Source organism: Carcharhinus amblyrhynchos, chromosome 3, assembly GCF_965287045.1.
Source record: "Carcharhinus amblyrhynchos chromosome 3, sCarAmb.v2.hapA, whole genome shotgun sequence".
In the NCBI taxonomy this organism is placed as follows: domain Eukaryota; kingdom Metazoa; phylum Chordata; class Chondrichthyes; order Carcharhiniformes; family Carcharhinidae; genus Carcharhinus; species Carcharhinus amblyrhynchos.
This window is the reverse complement of record NC_137326.1, coordinates 7437712-7454782: the sequence shown is the minus strand read 5'-3', so window position 1 is coordinate 7454782 and position 17071 is coordinate 7437712. Positions and strand designations below refer to the sequence as shown.

The 17071-nt window shown below is 46.7% G+C and overlaps 1 protein-coding gene across 1 annotated transcript; it reads left to right on the top strand.

The window, feature by feature from the left end:
* Positions 1 to 1272: 1272 nt before the first annotated feature.
* On the top strand, positions 1273 to 11081 carry LOC145341320 (uncharacterized). The gene is made up of 3 exons (XM_080186231.1): positions 1273 to 1387; positions 8177 to 8279; positions 10418 to 11081. Exons 1-3 carry the CDS (start codon positions 1298 to 1300, stop codon positions 10993 to 10995), a joined length of 771 nt encoding a protein of 256 aa, XP_080042357.1. The 5' UTR covers positions 1273 to 1297; the 3' UTR covers positions 10996 to 11081.
* Positions 11082 to 17071: the final 5990 nt, after the last annotated feature.

The following is a 17071-nucleotide window of genomic DNA, read 5'->3' as shown; positions in this document are numbered from 1 at the left end:
TGCCCAATGGCCAAGGACAGAGAGGATGGAAAATCACACCAACGTTCCAGCCTGTGCTGACTGTTCAGTTGGCACTGAGTGTGAGAGAGTATGTTTGGAGGAGGGCTGTAAATTCCTCTACAGTCAAATCATAGCATCCCTACAGGGCAGAAGAGGCCATTTGGCTCATCAAGTCTGCACTGACAGAGTATCTTAGCTAGGCCCATTCCCTTACCCTATCCCTGTAACCCTAACCACTTACCATGGCTAATCCATTCAACATACACACCATGAAACACTAAGGGGCAATTTATTGTGGCCAATCCACCTAACCTGCACATCTTTGGCCCTCAGTTGTCCTCAAGGTTGGCTGTCCAAGCCTCAACTGGAAAAATATCCTATAAAAATAGCTTGTGAGGCATGACCCAATTGGTGGCATTCTCACTGCAGGGTCAGAAGATTGTGGGTTCAGGACTTGAGCCCAAAACCTGGGCTAGCATTCCAGTGGGCAGCATGGTGGCTCAGTGATTAGCACTGCTGCCTCACAGTGCCAGGGACCTGGGTTCAATTCCCGGCTTGGGTCCCAGTCCCAGTCCATGCGGAGCTTGCCTGTTCTCCCCGTGTCTGCGTGGGTTTCCTCTGGGTGCTCCAGTTTCCTTCCACAATCTGAAAGACGTGCTGGGTAGATGCAATGACCCGAACGGGTGCGGCGACTAGGGGAATTTCACAGTACTTCACACTGCAACGTAAATGTAAGCCTTACTTGTGACCAAAAAACAAACTAAAAAAAGTGCTGTACTGCTGGAGTGCCACACTGTCAGAGGTACCATCTTCCAGATAAGATACTAAGCTGAGGTGGACGTAAGAGATCTAATGGCACCATTCTAAAGAAGGGCAGGAGGGTTTTTACTAATGAAGGGTCATTAACCTGAAACATTATCTCTGTTTCTCTCCATTGATGCTGCCATAACCTGATGAGAATTCCCAGCATTTCCTGCTCTTTATTCCGAATTTCCAGTAATTGCAGCAATCTACTTCTCGATTCTAGTTATCCCTGTTCTGGCCAATATTTCTCCCTCAAGCAACATCGCGAGAAACAAATTATCTGGGTCGTTAGCACATCACCGTTTGTGGGATCTTGTTGTGCACAAATTGGCTGCCACATTTCCTGCATTATGACAGTGATTACATGTCAAGAACCTATCGTTGGCTGTAAAGCACTTTGGGACATCCTGAGGTTGTGAAAGGCGTTATATAAATTAAAGCCTTTCTTCTTTTTATGTATCAGCTGTTCATCCATTGTCGCTGGATCTAAATAATGGAGCATCGATCTAACATTACTGTGGGTGTACATACACCACATGGACTAAAACCATTCAAAAAGGCAGCTCACCGCCATCTGTCACAGGTATTTAGGAATGGGAAATAAATTCTCAGTGAAGCCCAAAATGGTTTTTGTTTAAGAAAAGGTATGTTGTGTTGCCTGATTTCTGAGATCAATTCTCTGGGAGCTTATTGATTGACACTGTGGTCCTCAATAAAACATCATCAGTGATTGGTTCAACATCAAAGCGTGACAGACAAGTGTTTACATGGGGAAATGTCTTAAAAGTTAAAGTTTATTAGTCACAAGTAAGGCTTACATTAACATTGAAATGAAGTTACTGTGAAAATCCCCCGGTCGCCACACTCAGGCGCCTGTCCGGGTCAATGCACTTAACCAGCACAACTTTCAGACTGTGGGAGGAAACCAGAGTACCCGGAGGAAACCCATGCAGACACGGGGAGAGCGTGCACACTCCACCCAGACAGCGACCCAAACTGGGAATCAAACCTGGGTCCCTGGCGCTGTGAGGCAGCAGTGCTAACCACTGTGCTTCTGTCCCACCCCTAGCATGTTTACATGGGCTAAGCATTGACAAAAAGCTTTACCTGACCTAAGGAGGTAAGGTGAGTGGACTGGAAATGATAGTCACCAAAATCTTGCCACTGTTCACGCTGACGGGATCCTACGGTCCCACCGATGGCACAATCCCGTCACGGGTTTCCCGGTAGCGAGGGGTGCATAAAATGGGGAACCACATTGACAATGGTGGGACCATAACCTCCCACTGCCAGTGAACAGGCACTTCCCCCCCACTGCCACGGCGAAGGACGCGCTGCCTCCCACCGCATTGAAACACCGCGCGGGGAGAAAAATCCCACCCTCCATACACAAACACCAATCTTGAAACTTTCTGTTGAAAATTAACAAGGCTTTTTCTTAATTTACACCATTTGTGTTTGCAGTCCTCTTCATTCATCCAGATGCTGTTCCTGAACAATTAGGAAAATAAATGGAATGTTAGTGTTTATTGTGAAGGGAATTGATTATAAAAGCAGGAAGAATATGCTTCACTTGTACAGGGCACTGGTGGGACTATGGGGGCAATTCTCCCAGCCCACCGGGCTGCTTTTGTAGAACAGCGGCTAGGGGACTCCAGTGAAGGCTGTTTCGCAGGCTCCCCGCTAGGCACCATGGCTCTGGCAGCTCCGAGCCAGAAATTGGTGTGGAGCTGAATAATTTATGCAAACTTTTCATGTATTTTACATATCATTAGTGGACACGGGACTGAAATGTCCAGGCTCACTAGGCTCCCCTAGCTCTCCACATGGAGTACCGTGGAGTACCGTGCGCAGTTCTGGTCACCTCACTGCAAGCTATTGAAAGGGTACAGAGGAGATTTACAAGGATGTTGCCTGGATTGGGAGGCAATGCCTTATGAGGATAGGTTGAGGGAGCTAGGTCTCTTCCCCCAGGAGAGACGAAGGTTGAGAGGCAACCTGATAGAGGTTTATAAAATGTTGAGAGAAATAGATCGGGTGGATTCTCGGAGGCTATTTACCAGGGCTGAAATGATCGCTACGAGAGGACGCAGGTTTAAGGTGCTGGGGAGCAAGTACAGAGGAGATGTCAGGGGTAAGTTTTTCACTCAGAGGGAGGTGAGTGAATGGAATCGGCTGCTGTTGGTGGTAGTAGAGGCAAACCCGCTGGGGTCTTTTAAGAGACTTCTGGATGAGTACATGGGATTTAATGGGATTGAGAGTTATAGATAGGCCTGGTAGGTATGGATATGATCGGCGCAACTTGTGGGCCAAAGGGCCTGTTTGTGCTGTAGTGTTCTATGTTCTGTGTGGGGAGCTAGAGGCCCAACCCCACTGGTCTGAAGGGAGGCTATTGAGGCCTCCTGGAGGTCCAGGGTTAAGGATGGGTGCCCCCTGGCCATTGCCCCAGGGGCCTCTGGGAGGGTGATAGGTGGGGGTTGGGGGTCCTGCTGCCACTCTGCAGTTGCGTTTAGTGACAGAGGGAGGAAGGCCAGCAATCGGGGCTGGCCATCAGGGTTGGGGAGCGGGGGGGCGGTGCGGGTGGTCGGCCAGCCAAGGCAGGGTCAGGGCTGTGCGGGGCAGGGGGGTTGTTGAGGCTGGCCCAGGCATGTTCAGGGGGCTAGCGATTAGGCCGTGGAGGGGGAAGGTCACATGGCCAGTGATGTGGGGGTCACGGGGCCATGCATCAATCTCAGCGATGACTGATCAGCGCATGTGCAGTAGCCCGCTCAGCGCTATGCTGCTGGCTTCTCAGTGAGAATAGGCTCCGCCCTCTGGTTTCTGAAGTGATTCACGCTGAGGCAAATTGCCATGCACAGAGTGTGGGAGATTCGTTTTGAAACTCCCGCTGAAAAAACCTGTGGGATTTACTCCAGTTTCCACACGACTTCGACACTTAGAATTTTTCTGGGAGAATTACACCCCCCCCACACACACATTTGTGTACAGTATTGGACTAAGAAAAGATGTAAATACATTAGAAACAGTTCAGAGAATGTTTACCAGACTAATACCAGGAATGGGTGGGTTGTCTTGTGAGGAAAGGTTGGAGAGGCTGGGCTTGTAACATCTAGAGTTAGATGAGTAAAAGGCAGGGGATATTTAAGATCCTGGGGATATTGACAGGGTGAATATGGAGAGAATGTTTTCTCTTGTGGAAGAATCTAGAACTGGAGTTACAGTTTAAAAATAAGGAGTCACTCATTTAAGACAGAGTCAAGGAGAATTTTTTTCTCAGAGGGTTGAGAACATCTGGAACTCTCTTACTCAAAAGGCTGTGGAATCAGTCTCAGGTATTTTTAAGGCAGAGCTAGATAGATCCTTGATTAACAAGGGGGTGAAGAGTTATCGGGGGTTGGGTGTTATCGGGCTTGTTTGTCTGATCTTGGTTGTTGGTAAGATTTCAGAGTCCATTATTATGGATGAAATTTTGGAATACTTGGAAGCACGTGAAAAAAAGGGCAAAGTCAGCATGTTTTCATCAATGAGAGGCCATGCCTGACAAATCTGTTAGAATTCTTTGAGGAGGTAACAGGCAGGTTAGATAAAGGAGAACCAGTGGATGTTATCTACTTGGATTTCCAGAAGGTCTTTGACAAGGTGCTGCATTGGAGGCTGCCGAGTAAGGTAAGAGCCCCTGGTGTTAGAGGCAAGGTGCTAGCACGGATAGCAGATTGGCTGAAGGCAGAGCGTGAGGATAAAGGGGTCCTTTTCACGATGGCAGCCCAAGGTGACGAGTGGAGTTCTGCAGGGGTCAGTGTTGGACCACAACTTTTCATTTTATACGTCAGTAATCTAGATGAAGGAACTGAAGGCATTGGGGCGAGGTTTGCAGATGATACAAAGATAGGTGGAGGGACAGATAGTATTGAGGAGTTGTGAAGGCTGTAGAAGGACTTGCACAGGGTAGGAGAATGGGCAAAGAAGATGGAATACAACGTGGGAAAGTGTGAGGTTCTGCACTTTGATAAGAATAGAGGCATAGACTATTTTCTAAAGGGGGAGAGAATTCAGAAATCGGAAGCACAAAGGGACTTGGGAGTCCTATTTCAGGATTCTCTTCAGGTTGATTTGCGAGTTGAGTTGGCAGTTAGGAAGGCAAATCTAATGTTAGCATTCATTTTGAGAATACAAAAGCAGCAATGTACTGCTGAGGCCATAGGAGGCTCTGGTCAGACCACATTTGGAATATTGTGAGCAGTTTTGGGCCCTGTATCTAAAGAAGGATGTGCTGACATTGGAGAGGGTCCAGAGGAGGTTCACAAGAATGATCCCGGAAATGAAAAGCCTGACATGTGAGGACCATTTGAGAAATCTGGGTCTGCACTCAGAGCTCAGAAGGATGGCAGGGGTAGGGATCTCATTGAAACTTACAGAATACTGAAAGACCTGGATAAAGTGGACATGGGGAAGATGTTTCCATCAGTAGCAGAGACTAGGATCCGCGGGCACAGCCTCAGAGTAAAGGGACAACCCTTTAGAACCGAGATAGGAGGAATTTCTTCAGCCAGAGGGTGGTGGATCTGTGGAATTCATCACAGGAGGATATGGAGGCCAGATCATTGAGTGTATTTAAGATCAGAGGTAGATAGATTCTTGATCAATAAGGGGGTCAAAGGTTTTGGGGAAAAGGTGGGGAATGGGTTTGATATTTGATTTATTATTGTCACATGTATTAACATGCAATGAAAAGTATTGTTTCTTGCATGCTATACAGATAAAGCATACCATTCATAGAGAAGGAAACAACAGAGTGCAGAATGTAGTGTTACTGTCATAACTAGGGTGTAGAGAAGGATCAACTTAATGCAAGGTAGGTCCATTCAAAAGTCTGACAGCAGCAGAGACGAACTTATTAGCCATAATTGAATGGCAGAGCAGACTCAATAGGCCGAATGGCCTAAGTCTGCTCCTATACCTTAAGGTCTTATGGAGTTAAGTACCACCAAAACAGTAGCCATTGTACATGGCTTCTTGAACCAGTTACACAGCATTCCCGAAACTCTACATCCTGCCCAGCCAGAGATGCTGGACTTTGAACCGCTGTTGGATTTAAAAGCACAGTTTACACATCCACATCTTATTTCATTGACGAGTTCTCTTTGCTTTCACCTAATATTATCCACTTGCACACATCTCTCTCCTGGGTAGCTGCTGAATCCATTTACTTTAGGATTTAACTTTTTCAATGTTTCATTGCCCACCTCCATCCTCCACCAAATGGAACACATCCCGAGGGCCACAGCTCACATTCTCATCTACACAATGCCCCCTTCACCTCACATCCAACCAACCTGTATCCTTGTCCTCATGAGTTGTACTGACCTCCTTCATAAATCCTTGTCCTCATCTTCAGTCCCATCCAACTTCAACTCTCTGCTTCATCCACATGGTCCGAAACAAACTGTGTTCTCTTCAACTCTTTGTTCCAGGAACCACCACCTCCAACCAAACAAATGTCCCACCTTCAGGGGTCTTTAGACTTTATACTTTGACCATAGTTTTGTCTCATAGCGTCCCTAGAGTACAGAAGGAGGCCATTCGAGCCGACAAGTCTGCACCAGCAACAATCCCACTATCCCCGTAACCCCACGTATTTACCCTACCTAGTTCTCCTGACACTAAGGGTCAATTTAGCATGGCGAATCAACCTAACCCGCACATCTTTGGCCTGTGGGAGGAAACCGGACCATCCGGGGGAAACCCATGCAGATACTGGGAGAATGTGCAAATTCCACACTGACAGTCACCTGGGTGCCTGGTGCTGTGAGGCAGCAGTTCTAACCACTGTGCCACTGTGTCCCTATTCTCTTATTTTCTGCACAGTGTTTGCCCATCCTGCAAAGTGTCCCGAGAAAACTCTCTGTACAGTTGTGGAGATGCGAATCAATGTTTTAGAGAGTCTTGAGTTTGGAATTTGTCCAGAATAAGTCTTGGAAGCTGAAAGGACTCCCGTACCTCACACTAATCCCCAAACACAAAGATGGGTAAACATTCTGACCTGAAAATCCTGCTTTAACTCAAGACCAGAAAGCCCATAGAAGAGAATGGGGACAGTGGCCATACATCATGGCCGTTGTCCCCATTCCCGGATCTGGCAAAAGCCAAATGTGCTGGGTGAAAGGAGAACGCTAGGGGTTGGTGGACAAGGGTGTTCCTGTTCTGGATATTGGGAAAGGTCCCTGAAGAACGCTGATAGGCTTCAGGCCTGATCAGTGCTCTGGGCACGTGTAGAACACTTGAACATTCAATCCCTTGCAGGGATCAAAACCCCTCATCATTTTGAATACCTTAATTCAATCTCCCCATAACTCTTTGTGTCGAATGGAAACAGTCACAACAGCCGGAATTCTCTGACCTCATCGGTGGCTGGAATTCTCCAGTCCTGCTGCAGTAAATGGGGATTTTGCTGAGTGCCAAATTCTCCATTCCTGCTGGCAGCGGAAGCGAGGCGTGCAAGTCTGGAGATTTGTACCCAACCTCTTTGTTCTCTCCCACTTAACTGAGATCCCGCATCTCTCATTCCAGTAAATCCCTGAACCCTCAAAGGGTTTCTTTAAAAGTGTGCTCTTCCTAAGGTGTTATGTCTGGAATTTGACACAATGGAGAGGATTTTCCTGTTCGGTCCGCCACGGGAATTGGAGAGGCGGACCTTGGAAAGGCCTGTTGACCTTGGGCACGATTTTCCAGTTTTGGGGTGAGCGTGGCTGGAAAATTCCACCCAATATCCCAGCTAAGGTGATTTAGAGATGTTTAACAAAAATTCCTTGCTTTGTAATTCCTTCCTTAATTCAATCATAAATTGTGAATGGGTCACTGGTTAGACCAGCATTTATTGCCCAACCAGATTGCCCACGAGAAGATGGTGGTGAGCTGCCTTCTTGAACCGCGGCAGTCGCTGTAGTGTAGGTACACCCATAGTGCTGTTGGGGACCATTTGTTGCCCATCCTTAATTGCCCTTGAATTGAGTGGTTTGCTGGGCTGTTTCAGGGGGCAGCTAAGAGCCAACCACAATCAAGTGGGGCTGTTTGTTCTGGATGGTGATGAGCTTCTTCAGTGTTGTTGGAGCTGCATCCATCCAGGCGAGCGGAGAGTATTGCATCACACTCCTGACTTGTTTCAAGATTTTGACCCAGTGTCGGTGAAGGAGCGGCGATAGTCAGGATGGTGAAGGGGGGGATCTTGCAAGTGGTGGTGTTACCATATGTCCACTGCCCTTGTCCTTCTAAATGGTCAAGGTTATAGATTTGGGTGGTGCTGTTGAAGGAGCTTTATTCTTTGAATTAAACTGAATTCTGAATGATTTTATGTCTTAATTTTTCCTTCATACAGGAAAAGGAAACACAGGAAAACCTTGATCAATTTTATCTCCAAAAACTGAAGAGAAATATCTTGCCTTCCATCAGAAAAGGAGAAGAGTGTACTTTTGGAAACAGTAAGTTCTATAACATAGCAAACAAGGGATTTCACTCACGAATCCTCACATCAAAATGTGGAAAACTGTTTCTGTAAATAGGGGAGTTTCAGTGGATCACACATTGTTGAGTGTTGAAGATGAATAAGATGTGGCACGGTGGCACAATGCTTAGCACTGCTCCCTCACAGCTCCAGGGACTTGGGTTCAATTCTGGCCTTGGGTCGCTGTTTGTATGGAGTCTGCACATTCTCCCCATGTCTTTGTGGGTTTCCTCTGGATGCCCAGTTTCCTCCCACAGTCCAAAGATGTGCTGGTTAGGTGGATTGGCCATGGTAAATTGCCCCTTCGTGTTCCAAGATGTGCAGGGGGATTAGCGGGGTAAATGCATGAAGTACAGGAATAGGGTGGAGGAGAGCTCCTCGTGGAGGCCAGTGTTTATTGCCCATTCCTAAGCACCCCTCAGAATGTGGTGATGAGCTGCCTTGTTGAACTCCATATAGTGCAGGCACACTCATGGCCTTGTGAGGAAGGGAGTTTCAGGATTTTGACCCAGCGACAGTGAAGGGACAGTTGGGAAGTTCTGTCGAAGGAGCCTTGGTGAGTTCCTGCAGTGCATCTTGTAGATGGTACACACTGCTGCCATTACGTGCTGGTGGCGGAAGGACTGAGTGTTGATGGTGATAGCTAGGGTGCCGATCAAGTGGGGCTGCTTTGTCCTGGATGGGGTTGAGCTTTTTGAGTGTTGTTGGAGCTGCACCCATCCAGGCAAGTGGAGAGTATTCCATCACACTCCTAACTTACATCTTGTAGATGGTGGACAGGCTTTGGGGTGTCAGGAGGTGAGTTACTCCCACAGGATTCCTAGTCTGCATGCTCTCCCCGTGTCTATGTGTCTATGGGTTTCCTCTGGATGCTCCAGCTTCCTCCCACACTCCAAAGATGTTCGTGGTATGGTGGTACAGTGGTTAGCACTGCTGTCTTACAGTGCCAGGGACCTGGGTTCAATTCCCAGCTTGGCTTACTGTCTGTGTGGAGTTTGCATGTTCTCCCTGTGTCTGCGTGGGTTTCTCCCACAGTCTGAAAGATGTGCTGGTTAGGTGCGTTGACCTGAACAGGTGTCAGAGTGAGGCAACTGGAGGAATTTCACAGTAACTTCATTACAGTTTTAATGTAAGCCTTACTTATGTGCAGTGTAGGTGGATTAGCCATGATAAATAGTGTTGAGGGATTAGCAAGATAAACACGTGGGGTTATGGGGATAGGGCCTAGGTGGGATTATTGGTGCAGGCTCAATGGGCCTAATTTGATTTGATTTATTGCTGTCACATGTATTAGTATACGGTGAGAAGTATTGTTTCTTGCGCTATACAGATAAAGCATACCATTCATGGAGAAGGAAAGGAGAGAGTACAGAATGTAATGTTACAGTCAGAGCTAGGGTGTAGAGAAAGATCAACTTAGTGCAAGGTAGGTCCATTCAAAAGTCTGATGGCAGCAGGGAAGAAGCTGTTCTTGATTCGATTGGTACGTGACCTCAGACTTTTGTATTCTTTCCCCAACGTAAGAAGGCGGAAGAGAGAATGTTGGGGCGCGTGCGGTCCTCGATTACTCTGCCTGCTTTGCCATGGCAGCGGGAACTGTAGACTGAGTCAATGGATGGGAGGGTGGATCTGTACTGTAGGGATTCTATGATAGACTGTACCAACAACCGCATCCTCTCTGGTCCCTCAAACTGAAACACAGCAGTCAGAAAGGTGGGCATTTCCTCTTTGAATTGAGTGTGATGGGTAGATGCTGGGACACCATATCCCTCTGGAAAATCCCAAACCAGGACTCGGAGTCTCAGGATAAGAGGTTGGCCATTTTGGTCGGAGATGAGGAAAGATTCCGGAGGACTGTGAATCTTTGGAATTCCCTGCCCCAGAGAGCTCATGTGTTGACTGTACAGAATCATTGCACTTTCGAGTGTTAAAGGAATCCAGGGATGAGAGGATAGTGGGGGAAAGTGGATGACAGATAGAAGGTCAACCATGATTGTATTGAAGGGCAGAACAGGCTCAAAGGGCTACAAGGCCTCCTCCACCCCCTATTTCTCATGTTTTCATATTCAATTCAAGGGCTAGCAGTAGAATGAACTTCCTTTGTCTTTTCAATAGGAAAAGCACCTCGGAAGAAATTACCTTTCTTGGACTGCTCGAAACCATTGAAACCACGGCCGCCACAGACAGCACCGTGTGTGAGGAAGATCAAACATAACATCGGTAAGGACATCACGCCATGGGTTGGAAATTCGCTTCTGGATTCCTCCTTTGATGCCATTCCCCAGTCGTTGGAACAGTTCCTACGTCATGCCAGTACTCACCACCATCCTCCATGTGCCGCCGTCGGGAGTCAGTGCTGCCTTGGGGAAGCCGCAGAGGGGAGCAACTTCAGCAGAAACCAAGACGGGTGCAAAGGGATGGGTGGCAAAGGAGGTCTGCAGTCCCTTCGATCCGGGCCTGAGAGCTCAGCAGAGGGCAAGGCATGGCCGATCCAGAGAAGTGGGAAGGACGGCTGGTCCCAGAGGAGGCTGAGAAACAAACTGCGGGAAGGCACAAAGCTGCCTCCAGTCCAGAGCATCTCGAACCTCAGCTTCAGCAGAAGCTTCACCTTCTCCTTCTTTGAGCTGCCTCAGCATCTGTCACAGCAGCACAGAGCACAGAGGACCCTTATGTTGAACCTGCTTCACTCCTGAATCCTCAGAGATTAGGCTGCAGCCAAGAGAGTTCCTCCTGGTGCCAAGCACAGAGGAAACTATCTGACCTTACACCTCCTAACCTATTTCCCTCAATGAAAAGACCAAGGGTGAACCAATCACATGGGTCTGTACAATATAAAAACTCTGCATTTTCCATTGGAAAGTCCCCAGTTGCTGCTGGGCTTCCAGCGATGCTATTGAGTGAAATTAGTGCCATTGCCAGAGCAGATAGGATGCTGCGATCTTTATAAATCTAAACACTTAATCCTCAAGACCTCGATCAAGCCAATATTCTCTTCACATAGTGAGTGATTTTTAAAATTCATTCATACATGGGTCATCGGCATCGCTGACTGCCCAGCATTGATTGTCAAGCCCTATTTGCCCTTGGAGGGTATGGGGTTTCCTCTGGATGCTCCGGTTTCCTCCCACAGTTTGAAAGACATGCTGGTTAGGTGCATTTACCCAAACAAGGGATTTTTACAGTAATTTCATTGCAGTGTTCACTGACAAACAAGTATGGCGACTAGGGGAATTTCACAGTAAAAAGAAGTACATAGAAAATAGGATGAGATTTATACTGTGTTAGGGTGAGGGTGGGCGGAGGGGCTGTGTAATTGACCTAGATGTCACAGGCAAAAAGACAGAGGGAATGATAAAGGCTGAGATTGGTGTTAATAGCATCCATTAAGAGATTGGAAAGTGTAAATGGCGGAAGAAAGGTGCAGTGTCGAAGGACGACTGAGGAATGTGGCGGACAGTCCTAGTGAGGTGTGGGGCTGGGGTGGGAGGAGGGAACAAGATGCAAAGCAAGGTTTAGAAGTGGACAAATGAAACGATGGAAGAAATTAAAATTAAATATATATGATAAACATACAGTAATAAAAATGGATGAATAAATTAAAAGTAAATGAAGTAAAATAAAGTAAATGGAAATTGAGTGAAAGTAGAGGAGAGCGTTAATGAAGTTGTTGAACTCAGTGTTCAGTCTGGAAGGTTGGAACATGCTCGGTCAGAAGATGAGGTGCTTTTCCTCCAGTTTGCATTGGGGTTCATTAGAACATTGCAACAGGCTTAGGATAGACATGTGGACAGGAGAGCAGGGTGGTGTGTTGAAATGACAAGTGACAGGAAGGTCTAGGTCGTGCTTGCAGACGGACCGAAAGTGTTCAGCAAAGCGGTCACCCAGTCTGCGTTTGTTCTCTCTGATGTAGAGGAGCTACATTGAGAGCAGCAAATGCAATAGTCCAGAAGGTTGACCTTTGACACTCTATATCTTTGTTCTACCTTTCACACATTCCAATCTCTTCATGGACACTATTAGCACCATCCTCAGCCTTTAACACCACCATTTAAATTCCCTTTGTCTTCCTGTCTATAACATCTTGTATATATAGCGCGCAAGAAACAATACTTTTCACTGTATGCTAATACATGTAACAACAATAAATCAAATCAGATCAGATCTTGGTCAATTACATAACCTCCACCTGAGGCATAAATCTCATCCTATTTTCTTTGTCATCAGCTCTGATGAAGGGTCATCTGGACTCGAAACGTTGGCTCCATTCTCTCTCCACAGATGCTGTCAGACATACTGAGATTTTCCAGCATTTTTCTGTTTTTATTTGTTTCTGTGATGTTGGTTGTGAGGCGAATGTGGGACACTGGGGAGAACCCTGCACTTTTTCATAGTACCACTAGGGGATCTTTGACATCTATCTGAGAGGACAGGCGAAGTTTCAGTCGAACACCCCATCCAAAAGACAGCACCTCCACCAGCGCCGCTCGCCCCTTCAATACTGCACTGAAGGGTGGCACAGTGGTCAGCAACACTGCCTCACAGCATCAGGGACTGGGGTTCGATTCCTGGCTTGGGACACTTTCTGTCTGAGTCTGCACGTTCTCCCATGTCTGTGTGGGTCCTCTCCGGGTGCTCTGGTTTCCTCCCACAATCTGGTTAGGTGAATTGACCTGAACAAGCACCGGAATGTGGCGAGTGGGGGAATTTCACAGTAACTTCATTGCAGTGTTAATGTAAGTCTTACTTGTGACCAATAAATAAACTTTTAGAGTGTTGGCCAAGGGTTTTTCTGCTCAAATCCCTTGAATGGGTCTCCAACCCACAACTTTCTGAGTCACTCAAACTTGCTACCTGCTGAGCTGTAACCGACACGCAAAGACGAGCTCTGAGCAGATAGTTCTTTTTTCAAAGAATAGTGCATTGCTGAATCAGACTGATATTGTGGGTGTAGATTCATTGAATTAATTTTCTGCTACTGTGGAAATTTAATCAGTCAAAACCAGCAACTCCTCCCCCATATAACAATTACTCTCAAACCCGGCCTTATCACCAGAAACAGGCTCACAGGAACAGGGGTGAGAGCAACTCGATAGAACATTTAATCCCTTACTTTATTATTGCGGTTAATTACCCGTTTCCATTTTTGCAGTAATGTTGGTGCAATGGGATGAAGTGGTTCGGCTAGCTGTGACAAATGAAATGCAAAAGCAGGGAGGTTATGCATCAGTTGTACAGAGCATTGCTGGGACTACATCTAGAGTAGACTACCTACAAGGCAGAAAGAGGCCATTCAGCCCAATGAGCCAATGAGCCTGCACCAACAACAATCCCACCTAGGCCCTATCCCCGTAACCCCACATATCTACCCTACTTATGGGCAGCACAGTGGTTAGCACTGCTGCCTCACCACGCCAGGGACCCAGGATCAATTCCTGGCTTGGATCACTGACTGTATGGAGTTTGCACATTCTCCCTGTGTCTGCGTGGGTTTCCTCCGGGTGCTCCCGTTTCCTCCCACAGTCCAAAGATGTGCATGTTAAGTGGATTGGCCACACTAAATTGCCCCTTAATGTCAGGGGAACTCACTGGGGTAAATGCATTGGGTTATGGGGAGAGGGTCTAGGTGGGATTGTGGTCAGTGCAGACTCAATGGGCTGAATGGCTTCCTTCTGCACTGTAGGATTCTCTGATTCTATGATTAGCAATTTAGCATGGCCAATCAACCTAACCCACACATTTTCGGACTGTGGGAGGAAACCAGAGTACCCAGAGGAAACCCGCACAGACACAGAGAGAATGTGCAAACTCCACACAGACAGTGACCCAAGATTGGAATTGAACCTGTGTTCCTGGCATTGAAGCAGCAGTGCTAACCACTGTGCCACCCTGTGTACAGTACTGGTCTCCTTACTTAAGTTAGGATGTAAATGCATTGGAAACAGTTGAGAGGTTTACCAGGAATGTTCCTTCCCTAAAAGACATTACAGGCACAAATCAGGCAATGTCCCCTGACCTGTATAAAATATAGAATGATTGATGGTAGGTAAGAGATGGGGCAAGGGTGGATGAAACAGTACCTTGATCACTTGTAGCAGCAGTGTATGCCTGTTGGTACACTCTATTTGATCAGGATTTTTTTTATGTCCAATTCAATCCAATCAAAGTCCAATTCAAAGTCTCAGCAAGAGTGACATTCCCGATCCAAACTGACAAGACAGGTATCCCACTTCCTGCCTTGGGCTTGATCTACATGATCTAAGCTGATTGGAGCAGGCATTGCTCCTCCTCCAAGGTAAAATATAATTTGCATCTTAGCCAAAAGGCCGAGATGCCGCTTTAAAATATTGCTTCAAATGAAGCCTCAGTGACTTCAACCAAGTGCAGGATGCCAAAACTACGTTTGATCTTGGCCAAGAGCCTGAGAAGCAATCAGTATTTAGGCTGACAGTCGTATCAGGCTGACATAATAAGTAGTCTCACAACAACAGGTTTATTTGGTAGCATACACTTCTGGTGTGTTGTAGCATGCTCTCTTTTAATTCACAGGTTTTAAGTGGGTCTGCCTTGTTGCCCAATGAGGGGCATACATGTGATGGGTTGTACTAGGGCTGCTCTTGGATGTTTGAGAACAGCCTGGTGTTTCATGTTGTTAGTGTGAGCTTAAACTGGACCAGATGCTGGGCAACAGCTCAGTGACTATCACTGTTTGCTGTGCAGATACCTGGATCTGGGCCAGTGTCTGTGGGAGTTTGTGCATTCTCCCTGTGCTTGAATGGGTTTTCTCCGGTTTCCTCCCACACCCCAAAGATGTGCTATTAGGCTGATTGGAGGTAATAAATTGTCCCTAAATTAGTTTCCCTCAATGTGGAATGCCATAATCATAGATAAGGGTGGAGGGGGGGACTGGTAAATGTTAAAATGGTGGCGCGGGCTCGTTGGGCCAAAGGGCCTGTTTCCCAGGCTGTTTTTGTTCTTTGTACTACCATCTGGTTATGTCTTAGAGATTATTTCTATAGTGTTCTTGGCCTTTATTCTTAGCATTGGCCTTTTGGCTAAGATCACGTGTAGTATCGACATGCTGTGCTTGGTTGGAGTCATTAGGTTACATTTCAGCTTCATTTGAAGCAATTTTTAAAAGTGGCATCTTGGCCTTTTGGCTAAGATGCAAATGAGATCAAGCCTTAGAGGAGGAGCAAACCTAGTCCGATCAGCTTGGATCATGTAGATCAAGCCCAAGGCAGGAGGTGAGAGCCCTGTCTTGTCAGCTTGGATTGGGAATGTCCCAACTTGGTGGGACTCTGAATTGGCTTTAATTTGACTTGATTGGATTGGAATAAAGTAAACAAAAAAAAAACTACCATCTAGTCATGATGTAGCACTGCAAACTGCTGGATCAAAGTGGAGAGGATCTCCAAGCAGATTGCACATATTGATACGGACATCAAGATTGTATCTTGTAATTGAGTTTGTATCTATATATTTTCTGCTTGTGAAGCAAATCCTGTACTCACCTAATGAAGGAGCAGTGCTCTGAAAGTTTGTGCTACCAAATTAGTTTGTTGGACTTTAACCTGGTGTTATGAGACTGCTTACTGTGTCCACCCCAGTCCAATGCTGACAATCCCACATCAAGGCTGAAGTAACAGTTGAGAAAACGAGAGGAAACCAGACATTTAAACACCTCTCCTGCTGGACAACCCATTCGAGACTCTTATTGGGTGTGGTGTCTCCCATCACTCCACTAATTAGCTGGCTTTCCCACTGGCTGGCCGCTAATTGGCTAGCTGTCAGTTGCTTTTATAGAATTTTGCAACACTTATATTCCTAACTTCATATTTAATGGCATTTAATTTCCACCAGCTGGGTTTGGTAGGATTTGAACCCATGTCCCCAGAGCATTAACCTGAGCAACAGGATTACCAGCCTAATGACATTGCCACTGTGCCACATTTCCCCTGACATGCTGAAACAGCAGGGGGCAGGAGCAAGTAGACTATGCACTTCCCATTCTGATAAAAACCACAAAACCCAGCCAACTGTGTCTTTATTTTGCAACATCCTTAATGGTCGTTAACATTTTGTCAAACAGTGTTTTAAAACTTGTGTGTGTTGCCTAGTCAGTGTTTGGAGTTATGAGCGTTGGTGAGGAAAGTTGGATTTCTTGCCTCTCTTTTTTAATGGGAGCTGTTGATACATCACTGTTAGCAACAGCTAGAGGTGCTGGGACTCCCAACTTACTGCCATCAATATCAGTCTCCCCAAACAGCTGAATGAAGCACCCAGAATTCCATCTAAATGGGGTGACACAAATAAGCTCACCTTAGAATGACACAGTGATGAGCACTGCTGCCTGACAGCACCAGGGATCCGGGTTCAAATCCAGCCTCGAGTCACTGTGTGAAGTTTGTGTGTTCCCTGTGTCCATGTAGGTTTCCTCCCACTCCAAAGATGTGTGGGTTAGATTGGTTGGCCATGATAAATTGTCCTTTAGTGTCAAGGGGATGAGCAGCAGGGTACAGGAATCGCATGGTTACACAGGGTTATGGGGACAGGGCCTGGGTGGGATTGTTGTTTGCACAGGCTTGATTGGGCTGAATGGCCTCCTTCTGCACTATGATGGGCAAATAGTTGGCAAATGCATTAACATCACCCTGTGATCAGTCCTCATGGTCACCCATAGCCAATCCATCAAATTGTGCCGAGTGTGAGATTGTCAACAGTGTATAGGAACACTCTGGGATTGGGGGGGGGGATGTACGTTGATGGGTT

What these genes read in the sequence shown, in the direction of transcription:
- LOC145341320 (XM_080186231.1), top strand. Translation starts at nt 1,298, where the DNA reads ATGGAGCATCGATCTAACATTACTGTGGGTGTACATACACCACATGGA. An exon ending in CTCACCGCCATCTGTCACAG is followed by an intron (nt 1,388 to 8,176) that starts GTATTTAGGAAT and finishes TCCTTCATACAG; the next exon opens with GAAAAGGAAACACAGGAAAA. An exon ending in AGAGTGTACTTTTGGAAACA is followed by an intron (nt 8,280 to 10,417) that starts GTAAGTTCTATA and finishes TCTTTTCAATAG; the next exon opens with GAAAAGCACCTCGGAAGAAA.